Source organism: Perognathus longimembris, chromosome 22 (assembly GCF_023159225.1).
Source record: "Perognathus longimembris pacificus isolate PPM17 chromosome 22, ASM2315922v1, whole genome shotgun sequence".
NCBI classification, from domain to species: domain Eukaryota; kingdom Metazoa; phylum Chordata; class Mammalia; order Rodentia; family Heteromyidae; genus Perognathus; species Perognathus longimembris.
The window spans coordinates 3,593,355-3,609,793 of record NC_063182.1 but is presented as its reverse complement, the minus strand read 5'-3'; the positions used below and the strand labels follow the sequence as shown (position 1 = coordinate 3,609,793).

General features: G+C 48.0%; 1 protein-coding gene across 1 annotated transcript in view; it reads left to right on the top strand.

Annotated features, from left to right (window-relative positions):
• The window catches only part of Sh3rf2 (SH3 domain containing ring finger 2), an 85,725-nt gene that overhangs the window by 45,485 nt on the left and 23,801 nt on the right, over positions 1-16,439 (top strand). Inside the window, exon 5 of the mRNA XM_048331107.1 lies at positions 4,485-4,808. Within this exon, the coding sequence (XP_048187064.1) occupies positions 4,485-4,808 (324 nt within the window). The remainder of the gene's footprint in view (positions 1-4,484; positions 4,809-16,439) is intronic.

The window sequence follows — 16,439 nt, the reverse complement described above, 5'->3', positions numbered from 1 at the left end:
GTTTCCTTGTCTCTCAAGCTAAGCCCCTAGCATCGACGTGAGCCGCGTCGCCAGCCAAGATCCAAGGCCGTGACAGTTGTGCCCCTCTGAGGCCACAGTCTCAGATGACGAGGTAACTACGGATGTCGTGAACGACGCGGACGGCAGTGCCGAGAACAGTCGGGGGGGTCACGACGTGCGGCTTGCCTCGCTCGGGCTCCGCTGGTGACACTTGAGCCAAGGTCACGGCGAGAGTTAGACGGGAAAGAGCGGAGGACGGGGCACTTCAGAGCGGAGGAGGAGGCATGGACGGGAGCCTGCAGAAGGGGAGATGTAGTTAGGGTGCAAGGACCAAAGGAACTCCCCCCACCACCCCCACCCCCCAAAAAAGGCTAGGAACGGCTTCAGAGCGCGCAGAAAGCCCCGAGTTTCAGGGTAGGGTCTCACTTTATGTCTGAGCATAAATAATCCATTAGGATCCTTTTACGTGGGCCTGATAGAAACAAGTCACTAGGCCTGTGCTTCTTCTATAGCTGGGATTACAGGCACAACCCACTGCCCAAGCCATGGGTTCAGACGGTGTCTCGCAAACGTTTAAGTCCAGGCCTGGCCTCGAGTCTCAATCCTCTGATTTCCACTTCCCAATTCATTGTGATTACAGCCTTCAACCACCACCCCTCCCTCCCTTCGGTTTCACGTCAGTAACCGGGGCTAGCTTTGAACTCACTATGTTGACCCCAATAGTTTTGCTCCTGCTGCCTCCATCTTCTTATTCTAGAACAATAGGCATGTATCACTACATCTGGCTCAGGTGGGGGGGGGGAATACTCTAAAAAAGTGAAGGAAAAACAGAGTCGCTGCTTAACGCAAGGCTCAATTCGATGTTCGTGGCTTAGCTTAAGAGACAGAAAACAAAGGACGTTTCCAAATATTCCATAGGAAATCACAGGAGTGGAGGACAGAAGACAAGTGATATTCAAGAAGGACGCCCCGCATTCGGGAACACCTGCCTCCGTCTGTGCGGTGGCAATTTTCTGGGTCAGAAATCCTGAGGACCAAAGCCGATGACCGGGAGACATGGCCGAATCTCCTCTGACCGATCAGATGCAATTAGTGCGGCATCAAATGCCGAGAAAAGGGGAGACGTTTTCCTGGTCTCCTACTTTATTTTGAAGCCATTCTTACAGCTCTGGGGAAAACAACACCACTGATTTTATTACCCACTCCTGAAACTTTTTCTAACCCAAACTTCTAATTTAATGATTATTCATTTGGATACTCTTTCTACCACTTTACCTCCAAAATCAGTGATTAAAACACCCTCCAAATTATCATCAAACTAGCCATTGCTTCATTTGTTCTCCTAATTGCTAGGAGGGGGGAAAGATAATCAAGTGCTTGCTCTAATCTGGGAGCCTGCTTTTCCAAAATTACTTGAAATCCAAATTGAGCTTTTTCAAGCAGCACTTAAATTTTGACTCCAGTAATTTTATTAAGACTAGGACTTGCTGAAAACTCATTAAATAAGCCTTGAATTATCAGCACCATGCAAAGCAACCAGAAGAAAAGACTTTCTTTTTTTTCTACATTCGTTCTCTTATTTATTCATTTTTTTATTACTTTAAGTAGTTGTACGAAGGGGTTTCAATTCAACATATCAGTTTATGCGTACAATGCATCTTGATGAATGTCACCGAAGGAAGGCTTTCTTAGGAAGGGAATAGGGTACTTTTTTTCACAATCATTTGATGTATTAAGGTGCACCTGCATAAGACCTAGTGAAACAAACATCACGTTTCTGCCCATTCTTGCCAGGACTTTCCCCTCGGGCCTGCCTGGGATCATTGAAGCTCACAGGTTTTGCTTCCAGACACCTTCAGGCCTCTTCCCGGCTGAGCGCTAATCACACTGGGAGGGGCCTCTGTCCGGGTCCTTGCCAGAAAGGTCTGATTGTGGGGTTCACAGGGTCAGAGAAATTAGGTCAAAGCCAGAAAAAAATGAACTTATTTCATTATAGCTGTGAATGTCTAGGACCCATATTATGCATTCAATTCAATTCATTCAATTATGCCAGGTGCAGTGGCTCTTGCTTGTCATCCTAGCTACTCAGGAAGCTGAGGTCTGAGCATCGTGCCTCAAAGCCAGTTTAGACAGGAAAGCCTCTGAGATTCTTATCTCCCATTAACCACAAAAGGCCAGACGTGGAGCTGTGGCCCAAACGGTAGAGCTGACCAGCCTTAGAATAACAAGCTAAGGGACAGCACCCAGGCTTCGAGTTCAAGTCCCAGTACCGGCACACACAAAGAAAGAGAAAGGAATGCGTTGCTCTCTTACAAGGTGGACTGTAAAGGGACACGTTCTGGAGGGAGGAATGTAAGGCACTCTTGCCAGTCCAGGCAAATATCAGAGCCCACCTGAAAAACTCCAGTACCTTTCTCATCGGTCTGCCTACTTCCCCTGGCACCTCGGCTTAACGACCACAATGAGCTTTTAATTTATATACAAAAAGGAAAGTGTGTGTGTGTGTGTGTGTGTGTGTGTGTGTGTGTGTGTGTGTGTATAGACGGGAGTACGAAATCGTTCAGTTCTCTGAGTTTTGATAATGTGTCCAGTTTTATAAGCACACTGCATAAGATACAGACTAGTTCCAACCCCAGCATCCCAAGTCCCCCGTGACTCCCCTTTGTTGCTAGCTCTTCCCCGGCTCTCAATACCTGCCAACAACAGATCCATTTCCAGCCCCTAGGGCTTTCCTGTTCCTAGGACATCCTCAGATGGGATCACACCCAGTGGAGCTTCTTTAAGGTTCATCGTCAAAGAGCGACGTACGTGTCCAGATGGTTTTGTGCCTCCGTGGTGACGGGGCTGAGTGGCTTCCCAGTGCGAGGACAGACCACAGGGGCATTGCCGTTCTAATAGTAAAAAGACATTTGGGGTCATTTCCCATGGTTAACAACTATATAGAACACTGAGACTTACTTGGGAAACTGAGGAAGGAGGAACCTGAGCTTAAGGGCAATGTAAGGAAACTCTTTCTCGAAGAAGAAGGAGAAGGAGAAGGAGAAGAAGAAGGAGAAGGAAAAGAAGAAGAAGAAGAAGAAGAAGAAGAAGAAGAAGAAGAAGAAGAAGAAGAAGAAGAAGAAGAAGAAGAGGAAGAAGAAGAAGAAGAAGAAGAAAGAAGAAGAGCGTTTGCCTACCAGTGAGCGAGGCTACATTCGAGTGAGCCTGTTTTGATTTCTCTTGAGTAATTACCTAAGAGTGGGATTGCTGGGTCAGACTCTAAGTATGTGTTTAACTCTAAGAAGCTGCCAAATTGTAACATGAGCATTTGCAAGCGTAAATCAGATCCTGTCACTCCACCAAAACCTGGCCAAAGGCTTCCTGTTACACTGAAAATAAAATGAAACTCCCAGGTCCTGTGGGATCCAGCCCTTGGTTCTCTCTCTCTCTCTCTCTCTCTCTCTCTGTGTGTGTGTGTGTGTGTGTGTGTGTGTTTGTGTGTGTGTGTGTCACTCTGTGTCTCTCTGTGTCTCTGTCTCTGTCTCTCCTCCTTCCTGGAGGGTCTTCCTGACCAACCTAAAATAGCCACTTGCCCCATCTGTTGTTGCCGATAGTTTCTTGTTTAGTAGTTTGCCCGCTGGCTTGGTCATTTTTATCACTCCTTTTGGGCCTCACCTTTCTTGTCTTTAAAGTAGAACTTAGTGACACCCATTCCCCGCTTGATGAGTTTTTCCCCACAAGACAAACCAGAGGCAGGAAGAAAGACTAGATCTTTTTATTAAAAAAAAAATTATCTCACCTATTTTAATCCTTTGCACATTAGCATTTAAAATGTGTTTAAGTGGGAATATTTCTTTCTAACCTCGATAGTTGAATTTTTAGAGGAAGATGGGGTTTTAGAGACCAATTGATGACAATTATAATAATGGAAACTTAAGTAATCGTCCTCAAATTGAAGAGTTGGTTTGTAGGCGCTTTTGGGTTGCCAGTATATTTTAGATTTCCAAGGAGAAAGAGCCGTGGGGGCCATTACTGAGCCAAGCTAAGAGGGAAAACGGACCATAATGCAGCCCTGGACTGCAACTGCCCAGTTCTACACTAAAACTACTAAGAATTTGGGTACACTGGTAACTCTACAAACGGGGCTTCCCTGTATTTCTTTTGTATTACTAGCATACCACTGACTAAAAGGCATAACCAAGGGAGAAAGAAAAGAAGAAACTATTTTTTTTTAAAAAGATAAAAGGAAAGACACTGTAGCAGAAAGAGGCAGGGTCCTGAAGTGCATTGCCATCCTGTCTCAAACCTACAGTGTGGAGTCTACCTCCTACTTCATGCATGACCTCGAAGTTGATTGAAAAGGGGGAGGGGAGTTCTGTTATGCCCACCAGGACACAGTCACCTGCGCCACAGACCGGAGGCCGTGGCCTGTGCTCTGGCCTGGGACTGGCCGGAGAGAAGACCCCAACAAGCGGAACTTCTCATGGCGATGTCTGTCTTTTCAGCCCAACCTCGCTGCAAGACACCTATTAGAGAAGAACAAAGGGCGGCCAGCATCCCGCACCAAACACCTGTCCCTGGGGCCTTCGCCAGCCAGAGACAAGGCCGCCCCCTCGGCCTCCCTGCCCAGAGGCCCCGGGTCCAAGAGGAAGGGGGCCGGCCCTTTCTCCATCACCACCGCCTTGAACACGCTCAACCGGATGGTCCACTCTCCTTCGGGGCGCCGGGGGGCAGAGATCGGCACCCCAGTGCTCATCAGCTCCAGCAACCCCTCCGTGACCACCCAGCACCCCGAGAAGGCAGAGCCTCCCCCCAACTCCTCAGGGCAGGTAAGGACAGAGCCCCGGGCTCCAGAAACCCAGGGGCCTGCACCACAGCCCCCCAAAAGTGTTGATTATTTTTTTTAAATTCATGCTCGCTAACGTGAAAAATGACACGTAGTGTATTCTCGGTCTGCATAAACGTGAACTGCCGTCACGTGCGTGGCCTGCAGGAACCGGCTGTGCAGTTCCAGCCGTTGCATTTCGTTGGTTTTCTGGTCCCGTGCTAAGCGTGACGATGACGCGGTTCCTACCCCTCAGACAGCCTCCCTGCAGGAAGGGTACAGCATCCATTTCCCACCATTCGAGGCTCACTGCCCGCACTGCCAGCGACGGCTGAGCAAAGCAAGTGCAATCAGGTCACTGAGTGTTCTCAGAACTGACTGCCTCCTTTGGTTGGCCCAATTCCAACTAAACATGCAAACCCCCTTGCCCAAAAGCGATGAACATTTCAGGAAGGCAACAGGAAAGCCATCTTGCCACGCAAGAAAGCAAGCGATGAGCCCCGAGTGGCTGTGCAATCCCCACGGCCACGAAGTCAGCCCAGGTGTTTTCCTACGGAGCACCTAATGAGCTAATGTACCGAAGTGCTGGGCACCTCGGTGCCCGCAAAGCCAGTGCTCGGTAAGCATCGGCTCTTAATGCGACTTTCATGATTAACCCTGGTCACTGAAGAGAGATGTGCTAACGTGTGTTGTGGCAATTGGGGAGCTGCCGTCCGTCTAGCAGCATGTGGCTATTTAGGCTGAAGGACGCTTCAAAAGGAGGAGTGGAGGCATGAGGTGAAGTCATTAAGAAGGGCTATGTGCCGTGCGTTCCGCTGAGAATACTCTTTGGAACCCTGCAGGTGGCAACTTGAAAGGACAAACGTCAACTTGCCCTCATGTATTATTTTTTTTAATGAAGCTGTAAATCTTGTTTTTAAACATGAATTTCTACCTTGGGTTTAAATGGCTTAACTGGACTCTAATCCCTTTTTAACAAGACAAGGGAGAAGGGGAGAGTCAAGAGCTCTTCAAAGACCCATGCGCTGATCTGAAAGGAAAACAATCTCCCACGATAACACTTGGTGTTTTATTGCATTGTCCAGCTAGCTAAGAGGTTGGCTGCTCCCATAATCTTGCCCACCTGAACCCTCATGCACATACACATACACACACACATACACACACACATATATGCACACAGGTTCTCCACTACACTACCCTAGCAATAATAAGAATTTCCTACTCACATTTTCCAAATACTTCTTGCAAATAGATGCATGCATTGTGCCCAACATTGTTCTTGTAACACACACACACACACACACACACACACACACGCACACACACTCAAAATAGCACTTCAATGACTCATGCAAAGCTAAAGAATCACCTAAGTTTGTGATGGCATTCTGGATTTAGATACTTTATAAAAGGACAACCCACACTTCGCAGTCAACTAGCTCAGCAGTGAGTGGACCTCCCAAAAAGATCTAAGCAAGAGCCTTTTAAATTTGTATTCCTGGGCTGGGAATATGGCCTAGTGGCAAGAGTGCTTGCCTCGTATACATGAAGCCCTGAGTTCGATTCCCCAGCACCACATATATAGAAAAAAAAAAAAAACACACAACCAGAAGTGGCGCTGTGGCTCAAGTGGCAGAGTGCTAGCCTTGAGCAGAAGGAAGCCAGGGACAGTGCTCAGGCCCTGAGTCCAAGGCTCAGGACTGGCAAAAAATAAATTTGTATTCCTGTCCATTTGCCACACCTCCAGAGAGGACAGACCAGAGGAGGAGAGCCTTAGAGGGGTTCAAAACAATGCAACCCAGTCTTGGCCTTTCTGAGTCCACCCAGCAGTGAGAAGAACGCTGCAGGATGGTGTCCACGTGGGCTATTCTAGGGGCTCTGGGAAGCACTGGTAGGTTCTGGGTGATTGAGAACGTCTCTATTTGCCTGCTTGCTGTCAGAACGTACTCAAGCACCCCATGAAGGAGCTACACTGGAAAAATGAACAGAAAGTGGAACAAATGACAAGTTCTCCTGCTTCCTTTCTAACACTCGGGAGCTGTGGTTTGGCCCAGCTCCTCGATTCCCATACCACCCCTGAACCCCACGAGGTGCTCAGTAGGTCAAGGAATCAAGACACTTAACTTAAATTATCTGGGCAGGTGGAGATGTGCATTTAGCAAAGACTGAAGGGAGAATTAAGTTCCTACAGAAACATCCAGATCAGAATAATTCTTCTGACTAGTAAATACCTATTGAATGCACAACATGCTAATAATAACCTTAGTGAGTTCCAGGTGCTCAACTACCAAAATAAGAAGTAATAATAATATAGTACATATATAATAATGTTATATATGTAGAAATATAGACAGATGATAGGTAGATAGATAGATAGATAGATAGATAGATAGATAGATAGACAGATAGATAGATAGATCCAGTCTCCTATGCCCTGACCTCATTCCCAAGATATGGTAGGAGCTTTATAGGAAAGGCACCTTACAACAAGGTGTCTCTCTAGTATGTTGACTTGCGTTCCTTTAGATACATGCCCAAGAGTTGTATGGTGAGGGTCATAAAGTAGTGCTATCCTAAGTTTACTTGAGGAACTTCCATACTTGTTTCCATAGAGGCTGCACTAATTTACATTTCCACCAGCAGTAGATAAGGGCTCCTTTGTGTCCACGTCCTGATCATTGCCATTTTCACTAAGGTGAAATGAATATCATTTTTGGATGTCTGGCTATCATTTTTATTTGCATTCCCTTCATGGCTAAGGATGTTAAACATTTCTTCATGTATTCATTAGCCATTTCTGCTTCTTTTGAAAACTGCTCACTCTGTTCATTGTTGGATTAATTTTTATTAATTTTAGCTATTATCTGGGTAATTAATCCTCCTCCTAATGAATAGCTAGCAAAAATTTTCTCTCTTTTTGTATGCTGTTTCCTAATTCTGGTAGTTATTTCCTTAGCTATGCAGAAACCTTTAAATTTGTTAATTTTGTTCTTGTTTTCTCAGCAATTGGAATTCTATTTGTTTGTTTGTTTGTTTTTTGGCCAGTCTTAGGCCTTGGACTCAGGGCCTGAGAACTGTCCCTGGCTTCTTTTTGCTCAAGGCTAGCACTCTGCCACTTGAGCCACAGCTCTACTTCTGGTTCGTTTTCTATATATGTGGTGCTGGGGAATCAAACCCAAAGCTTCATGTGTATGAGGCAAGCACTCTTTCCACTAAGCCATATTCCCAGCCCCAGCAATTGGAATTCTATTCAGGAAGTTACTGCCTGTCCCTGTATCATGAAGTGATTCCTCTATGTGTTCCTGTGATAGTTTCAAAAGTTTTAGATCTTACATTAATACCTTTGAATTGTATTATCTGTCTTTGGGATTATGGGTGCCTTATTATTGGCTTGTAAAGTATTCTAGATAAAGTCCCTTATCATACATATGGATTGCAGACTTCCCTCCAGTCTGTGTGCTTTCTTGGTCTTCTTTCAAACATGGAAGTTTTTTTGGTGTTTTTTTTTTTTAACTTATAATGATGTCTAATTTTTCCTTCATTATGTTTTAGTTGTCATATCTAAGAAACCACTGCCTAGTCTGTTTTCAAAGACTTTATTCTTGGGAGCCAGGTGGAGTGGCTCACGCCTGTCTTCCGAGTTGCTCAAGATGCAAGAAGCAGGCAGCTTGCAGTTCGAAGCCCGCCCAGCAAAAAGTTAGCAAGACCCATATGAAAAAAGCTGGGTGTGGTGGAATCTGCTAATTACACTGAACATGTAAATAAGAGGAGTGAGTGCCGTATCCAGTAGACTGGTGGGGGGGGGAGGGGAATCGAGACCCTGTTGGGAAAAATAACAAAAGCAAGAAGGACTGAGAGTGTGGCCTCAGAGCCTAAGGAGCACAAGGCCCTGAATTCAAACCATAATCAGACAGGGAGGGAGGGAGGGAGGGAGGGAAGCATGCAGTGGTTCATGCCTGTGGTCCAACTGATTGGGAATCCAAGCTCTCTGCTTCAAGACCAGTCTAAGCAAAAAGTTACCAAACCCTGCCTCGTTCTAGTTTTAGCATCTGCGGCTAGATTTATGATCCAGCTGGAGTTTATACTTGGCCATACTGTTGGGCTAGGGATCCAGATTTATTCTTTTGCGTGTAGATGTCCAGTCACCCCAATACTCTGTAAGGAAACACCTACTACTTCCCCATTTTTCTTATCCTGACACCTGTTAGGGATTAAATACATATTTTAACACCTCAGGAAGGCCCAAATGCCTGCTTGCTTCTCTTTGCTTATTAATATTTATCCAAACTGAATTGTCCTTAGCCTGTTCCATCCATTTCGATGGTCCCCATCAACCTTTCACCTAATGAGTTGAGCATCACTTCATGCCGGATGGCAAAAGGATAACATTTCAAATCACCCATCACTCCGGAGCTTGCTTCAAACGGCATTGCTTCCTTCAAACGGCATTGCTTCCCCCTACTGCAGGCTGCTTTCTGAGCACTCACCCTGCACAAAATGCTGCACGAGGAGCTTTTAATTTTTTTTAATTTGTGCCAGTACTGGGGCCGGGGGCACTGTCCCTTACTTCATCACCCAAGACTGGCGTTCTAGCCCTTGTTTCACAGCTCTGCTTCCGGCTTCTGTTTGGTGGTTAATTGGAGATAAGAGTCACTCAGACTTTCCTGCCCAGGACAGCTGTGAATTGTGATTCTCAGGTCCCAGCCTCCTGAGTAGCGAGGATTCAGGCCTGAGCCACAGTGTCTGGCTGGTGAGCTTTCTTTAGGTGATCTCACTGGAATCCCATTCCTGCACATCATAGGCCTTCGACATATGTTGGGGGAGGGGGACTAGCTCTCCCCTGCCTCTCTTTCTGCCAGTCCCTCCTTCCCCCCTTGGAAGCTCTAAGACAGGACTCATTACTCACACCGCTCTGCCTGGCACATTTGCCATAACTGAGTTGCTAACCCTTTTTCCACTGGCTGCTGCCAGCTGGCTGGCTCTTCCCCTGCCTGCTCGTGCCAGTCTCCTTGTTTACATCCTTATCGCTGCCCTCGGGCTGGCCTCCATGTCCTAGCTTCTCTGCCTTGCTCACTCCCTTATCCTTCCTGAGGTCTGGCTTCCATTCTGGCGCCAAGAACAAGAGAGCAAAAGGCCTATGTTTGTTCAGCTTGGAGAAGAAATGGCTTCAGAGTTGATGTGTGATTAAGCAATGATTGCACATTTCCAAATGCGGGCTTACATACTAGTCCTGTGCTCCTTTGCTTCAGAAAGAAGAGACACATAAGAGAAATCATACAGGACTGGGGAAAACACAGTGAGAAAACTCTCCTTTCACACAGACGAACAGAAACGGAATGTAGGAAAGGCAGAGCCTGTGTGGTCCGCTATTATTATTGTCATGCTACAGTGTGGGTCTCATTTTCTTCTGTGCAAAAAGGAAGCTAAAGTATAAATAGAATGGCTTTGAGTCAAGCAAAGCTCCTCCTCCTCCTCCTCTTCTCCTCCTTTTTCATGCTGGTTCTAGGGCTTGAACTCAGGACATGGGCTCTATTCCTTAGCTTTTTTGCTCAAGGCTGGTGCTCTACCACTTGAGCCACAGCTCTCCTTCCAAGAGCTTCATGGGGAAGCTTTGGTAGCAAATAATCACATGGCGTTGAGACACGTCCTGCTCCCGCTGAGCCCCATTGTCTCTATCTAGCAAACAGGCTCTGTCCTTCCACGCAGGGCCTTTGCTAAGTAAGACCAGCAATAGCTTAACAACACTTGCTTTTATGTCCCCAAGAGTCTGAAATGCCATTGTTCCTGACTGACACAACCTCTTGACTTTAAGGGAGGGATGAATGTCTTCTAAAAATCTAGAGGAGCCTTGTACTCAGAGTTGCCAAGGAAGACCTTTTCAGAAGAGCCCGAGATGGGAGCCAAATCTTCCCAAACCAAACTAACCACCCACAGTAGAAAACAGACTGAAGGGATAAGAGCCATCCAATTTCCTGCCTCGCCCTGGAGCTGCAGTCCCAGCCGCAGTGCCCAGTGTTTGTGACGATGATCAGCACGGGAAGAAATTGGTGGGCACGTCGCCAGTGAGGCCTGAGATTCCCACCCACCAGGCCCTGGATGAAACATGCCGCCTGCCCTGTCTGACTCACCATCTTCTCATTTGCTGATAGCAATGGCAGAATTGGCCTGGCCAAGTAGTATGTGGCTTAATTAGTTAACAGCACCCTCTGAAGACAGATGACGGGAGAAGAGCTACTCCTCTGGTTTAATTAATGATGCTGTTATGGACATTCTTCCTCTCTCTTGTGCAAGCATGTGTTCACCTGACCCACCTGGCTTTCATTTTCTGGCTACTCCAGCGTTATCGTCTTCCCAGAAGGCGTGGGGTAGGGCCCTTCCCTGAGACTAAAAGTTCTTCAGATCATGTTCTTTAGGGTCACCAAGATCTAGGAACAGAGTCACTGTGTCTTACAGAGCATTACAACCACAGGCCAAATACTTAATTTCTCAGAGCCTCGGTTTTTCTATCAAGTGACTCTGATGGTGACAACGCGGTTGCCAGGCAGATAAAAATAAGGCAGTGCCCGTACATGAGCTAATGGCCAGTTCAACAGCCCTACAGCCCCCTTGCTGGGATGGCAGCTCCGGCCACCCACTTCAGAGGATGCTAGCACCTGCTCTGGAGAGCACAGGCTTCCAGAAGCTCCTTTGCCTTCCCAGTAAGCGAGGCTGATTCCAGAAGTCGGGAAGGAGTGTGGTTTTGGCTCGCTGGGGAAATTTCACTGGGTTCAGAGTCTCAGCTCTGGATGAGTCTCAGTTCCGCATGAGGAACGCCACGCAGGAATGGAGGTAGAAAGAGCCGGGATGTGGCGCGAGCTCGAGCCAGCTCCTTTCCCACTCTGCTGTGTCAATACCTTCCGGCTCTTCCTGTGAGTTCGATCCTCACCCCAAGGGCCCTGAGCCCCGCTGTGGTTCTAAGTTTCCAAAGCCCCTCCCAGTGTGTCATGTGACCAGGGGATGGCACAAACACGGAGCTGCAGGTGGCATGGGAAACAAGACAGGCATGTCCCTGCACTTGAAGCAACAACCTCCAAGGGAGCAAGGAAGACGCACACTACTAAAGTGTTGAATTCGCCAGTTGCAAGATTCCAAGCGTGCAAAACACCAGAAGGCTGAAGGAAATCTGTGGTGAGGACCCGCTAGAGATCAGAGATGGCCTGAAGAAGCGGAAGGGAGTCAGCCAGGTGGAAAGAGAAGGCAGAGTTGTGAGCGCCTCTCCTTAGCCCCTGCAGCCCGTTCCCTTTGCACTGGAGTCACACTAAGTTGTGCCAGGCCTCTGTTTGCAGACACTAATGTGGAACTTACATCCTCAGCCCCGCTGAGCTCCCTGAGGTCCTGCCCAAGGCTGGGGGGAGGGGGAGGGGGGGCTGGAGGGGGCAGTGTATCCTCTCTGGTTTCTGGTGACTAAGCAGGCTTAGTAATTAACCTTCCTTGCTTCTTTGATTCAGCATTTCTGCAAGGAGAGGTTAAACTTTACATCATTGTTTTGCCCAATTAATCCAGGCAGGTGAGCTACCGAGGGGGCCCAGCCCTGGCTGGGTTGAAAGAGGGCAAGGCCCAGCCTACATCTCAGATGATTTAACCCAGACTCTTTAGCTCTGGAGCCTAGAGCACTTGGGAGTCAGCAGGAAGGAAACACAGGCAAAGCAGAATGAAATGGAAGGTCAAGAAGAAAAGTAGTGTGGTGGTAGTGGCTGGGGGCAAGGAAGATCGCTTAGGGACACGTGCAGGGCACTGACACGCCTTACACGGTACAGCCATCTCAGCCCAAAGACCTCCTTCCACCAGCATAGCCAAAGGCCCTTCTGAGTAGCCACCGCAGACCACGGGTCTCAAACCTGCGGGGAGAAGGCACCGGCTTTGGAGAAGCCTGGAGCTTCCAGGGGTGGGGTTTGCCAGTGTCCCGTCCCTGGACATGGAGTGGAGACGATGGGACTGAGTGGATGGCTGGAACGGGTCCGGTCTTCGCTCCAGCTCCGCTCAGAGAAAGGGATGCACTCGGTGGCGGACCCAGTGTCCAACTTCTGGATGTTGTTCATCATCATGATTATTTCTGTGCCTATGTTTTTTGAAGTATGAGATTTTAGAGCCTTTTGCACACTAGGCAAGTGCTCTCACAACAAAAATCACTCCTGCAGCCTACTTTGCCTCCATGATTTTTCAAGTAGGGTCATACATTTTGCCCAAGGCCAGCCTTGGACTATGATTTTTCTACCACAGCCTCCTGTGCAGCTAGGATTACAGATGTGGGCCATCATGTCCAGATGTTGTTGAGATAGGATCTCCTAAGTTTTTGCCCAAGCTAGCCTCAAATTGAGACTTTCTATGCCCATCTCCCTTATAGATGGGATTATAGATGTACCTGGCTGAGGCTCTCTCCTTAGGTATTTATTACCCATGGCCGGTTTGAGGCCCCAATGGCAGGGCCAGGCCATTGTGATACGGACTGATTGAAAGCCCAGAATAGTCTCTGACCTTTCCAGAAAAAGTCTGCAAAGCCCTGGCCTCAGACATTGCCAGATAAAGAGACACTGGAATCATAAAAGATCCCAACAGTTCTCCCTGTTATTTTGCTTCGGTTTCCCCACGCGCGCGTGCGCATGCACACTCTGCCTGTTCTCTCACTCGTGTATAAGCTCCGTAAGGACAGTGCTAAGCACAGGAAGTTCAATAAATCCTTGTTGGCGCCCGGCACCCGTGGCTCGCACCTGTAATCCTAGGTGCTGAGGAGGCTGAGATCTGAAGAGTGCGGTTCCAAGCCAATGCGGGCAGGAAAGTTCATGAACCTCTTCTCTCCAACTAACCACCAAAAAGTCAGGAGTGGGGCTGTGGCTCACGTCATAGAGCACTCGCCTTGAGCACAAAAGCTCAGGGACAGCACCCAGGCCCTGAGTTCAAACCCCAGTACACACACACACACACACACACACACACACACACACACACACACATTGGCAATGGCTCCAACCTAGCCTGGGAAACATGACGGGCAAAGCAGCTGTTCCGGCCAGCTGCTCACTGTCCAGTGGTGGGCCGGGCCGGCTGCCTGACCCCAGCAGTGACCTTCGGCACGCTCCCTCCCCCCCCCCCGAAGCTCATGAATGAAATGAAATGGTCTGTAAGTCCCCTTCCGCTCTCACCTGCCAGGACTCAAAAGCCGGGGCCTTGGCATCATTCACGATCCGTCTCATGGAGAGAGAGCACGTTTGGCAATTACATAGGGTGCGGCTGCCTTTCCTGACCTGTGACTCAGGTGACCTGGGTACGATGACCTCTCTATTTTGTCCAACAGCAGTCTGAGCATTGTGTGTGAACCAAGCCAAATTCTGTCACCATTCTCCCTCCGGCTCTGACAAGCCTCTGCTTAGAACCAAACCCAGCCTGAAACTCGGGTGCTGAGGCCGTGTGAAAGTCACTGTGTGTGCAGAAAACCTCGAGGAGGGCAATAACCACAGTCTGCCTTCTCACACATCTCTGCAGGGTTCCTGGCAGCTGGGCAAATCCCCCCGGACCCAGCCTAGCCCAGGAAGGACAGAGCTGGTAAGCTCAGCCCCTTACTGTCGGGGAGGGGGGGCCCGGCATCGCCGAACCCCACCTTCACCACGCAGAGGTGCTGTAAGGAGGCTGAAAGAACTAACTCTCAGGTGGGCCTGTTTGAGTTTAGATCCCAGCGTAGCTTTCTAGCCTGGGGCAAGTTATTTGATGTGTTTTTTGCCTTGACAGTCATCTTATAAAATGATGATGAAGTTGATGATGATACACTTAGTCCTTTGGTTTCTTGGGAAGATCACATGAGAATATGAAGTACGTAGGAATGTGTAGCCCCTAGCAAGTATTCTGTAGACATGAACTCATGTCGTGGTGGGGATTTGAGAAATCGGTTGGCTTTTCCCATCTTAGCTATCATCAGTGAGCTCACACAGCTCTTTAAAAGCAGGGGCTATAGCTGGGCGAGGGCTGGGCAAACACGAGGCCCTGAGGTCAAATCCCAATTACCACCACAAAGAAAACACCAAGGACTATACTCTCTTGTTTTTACTTTGCCTCACCCAGAACTGAGGCACTCACAACACTTGTCACCAGTGTCACAGAACCCCAGACATCCCCAAATCAGACCCTGAGCAGCGGCCCGTGGCTCCCCTTTGAGAAAACTAATTCCCAGATGTTGTTGGAAGTCATCAACTGGGAAAAGAGGCAGAGTTAGCCAATGTCCAGGAAAAATCAAGAACAAAACTACCTACCTGCCCATACGCCCCAACTGTCTGTGCTACCAAGTTCTTCTCATGAGAAAGGATAAATACTTATTTCGCACCCTGGTTTAGATACTGACTGTAATCGTCTCAACACACACTTAGCGAGTGCCAATGCAGGGATGCAATAATAAATTTACATTTGTTCTGAGCATGCGCTCAAATTGAGGGGTGTTGGGTATGGATTTGGATAAGCATGTGCACACACTCATACACACACACACACACACACACACACACACACACACACATCAATATCAGGGCTTGAAGTCAGGGCCTGGACACTGTCCCTTGGCTTTTTCACTCAAAGCTGGTTGGTTCTCTACCACTTGAGTCACATCTCTACTTCTAGCTTTTTGGTGGTTAACTGCAGATAAGACTTTGCTGCCTCGACTGGCTTCAAACCACTGGCCTCAAATCATCACCTTCCCAAGGAACTAAGATTACAGGCATGAGGCACTGGTGCCCAGTGATTTTCTCCTTCTTAATGCACGCCTTCATTCTATCCTAAGCCAGTGAGATCAACGTATGAGGGCTCATGGAAACAGGGATGACTTGCAAGGTTTTCCTCTCCCTTCCTACCCCATCCAGCCAGTGCTCTGGAAGTTGATGCTATCCATCGTCCAGAGTCTTCAGAGGGTTGACTTGCAGGAGAGCCAGATGTCTTCACACCCCACAGCTGGGCCTTCTAGGCAGAGAGGCAGGCCCTGTGAAGGCCACCAATCAAAACAGCTTAAGGCTAATGAGAGACAAGCTCCGCCTGGGTTCTGTGGGATCATAGAAAGCCAGCAACGTTCTACCCAGAAAGGATCTAAGCGACGTCTTTGGAAATGTCACTTGTAAGCTCCTGACCCTGCCTCTGGAAAGGAAGCCTGGATTGGGGTGGACTTTACATTCATGTTCTATCAATCAACCCTATGAAGACAGAACATTGATTGCATGACCTTTCAAGCTCTCAGCCTCGGTATAAGGTGTTTTCTGGATGGTCTCCCATGAAATAAGTCAAAGAGAATGATAGATTTTCCAAGAAAGGATTAGGTATCAGGATACTACAATAGAGTCAGACTTCTTAAAGTCTGTAGATCTTTTATTTATTAAAGGAACTCAATTGTTTGCAACAAATAGAGACAACTACCTTGATAATGTAGGGAGTAGGAATACTTTTTCTCTTCTCTTTAAAAATAGTATTGTTTCTGGGGCTGGGGATATGGCCTAGTGGTAAAGTGCTCACCTCATATACGTGAAGCCCTGGGTTTGATTCCTCAGCACCACATATATAGAAAAAGCCAGAAGTGGCGCTGTGGCTCAAGTGGCAGAGTGCTAGCCTTGAGCAGAAAGAAGCC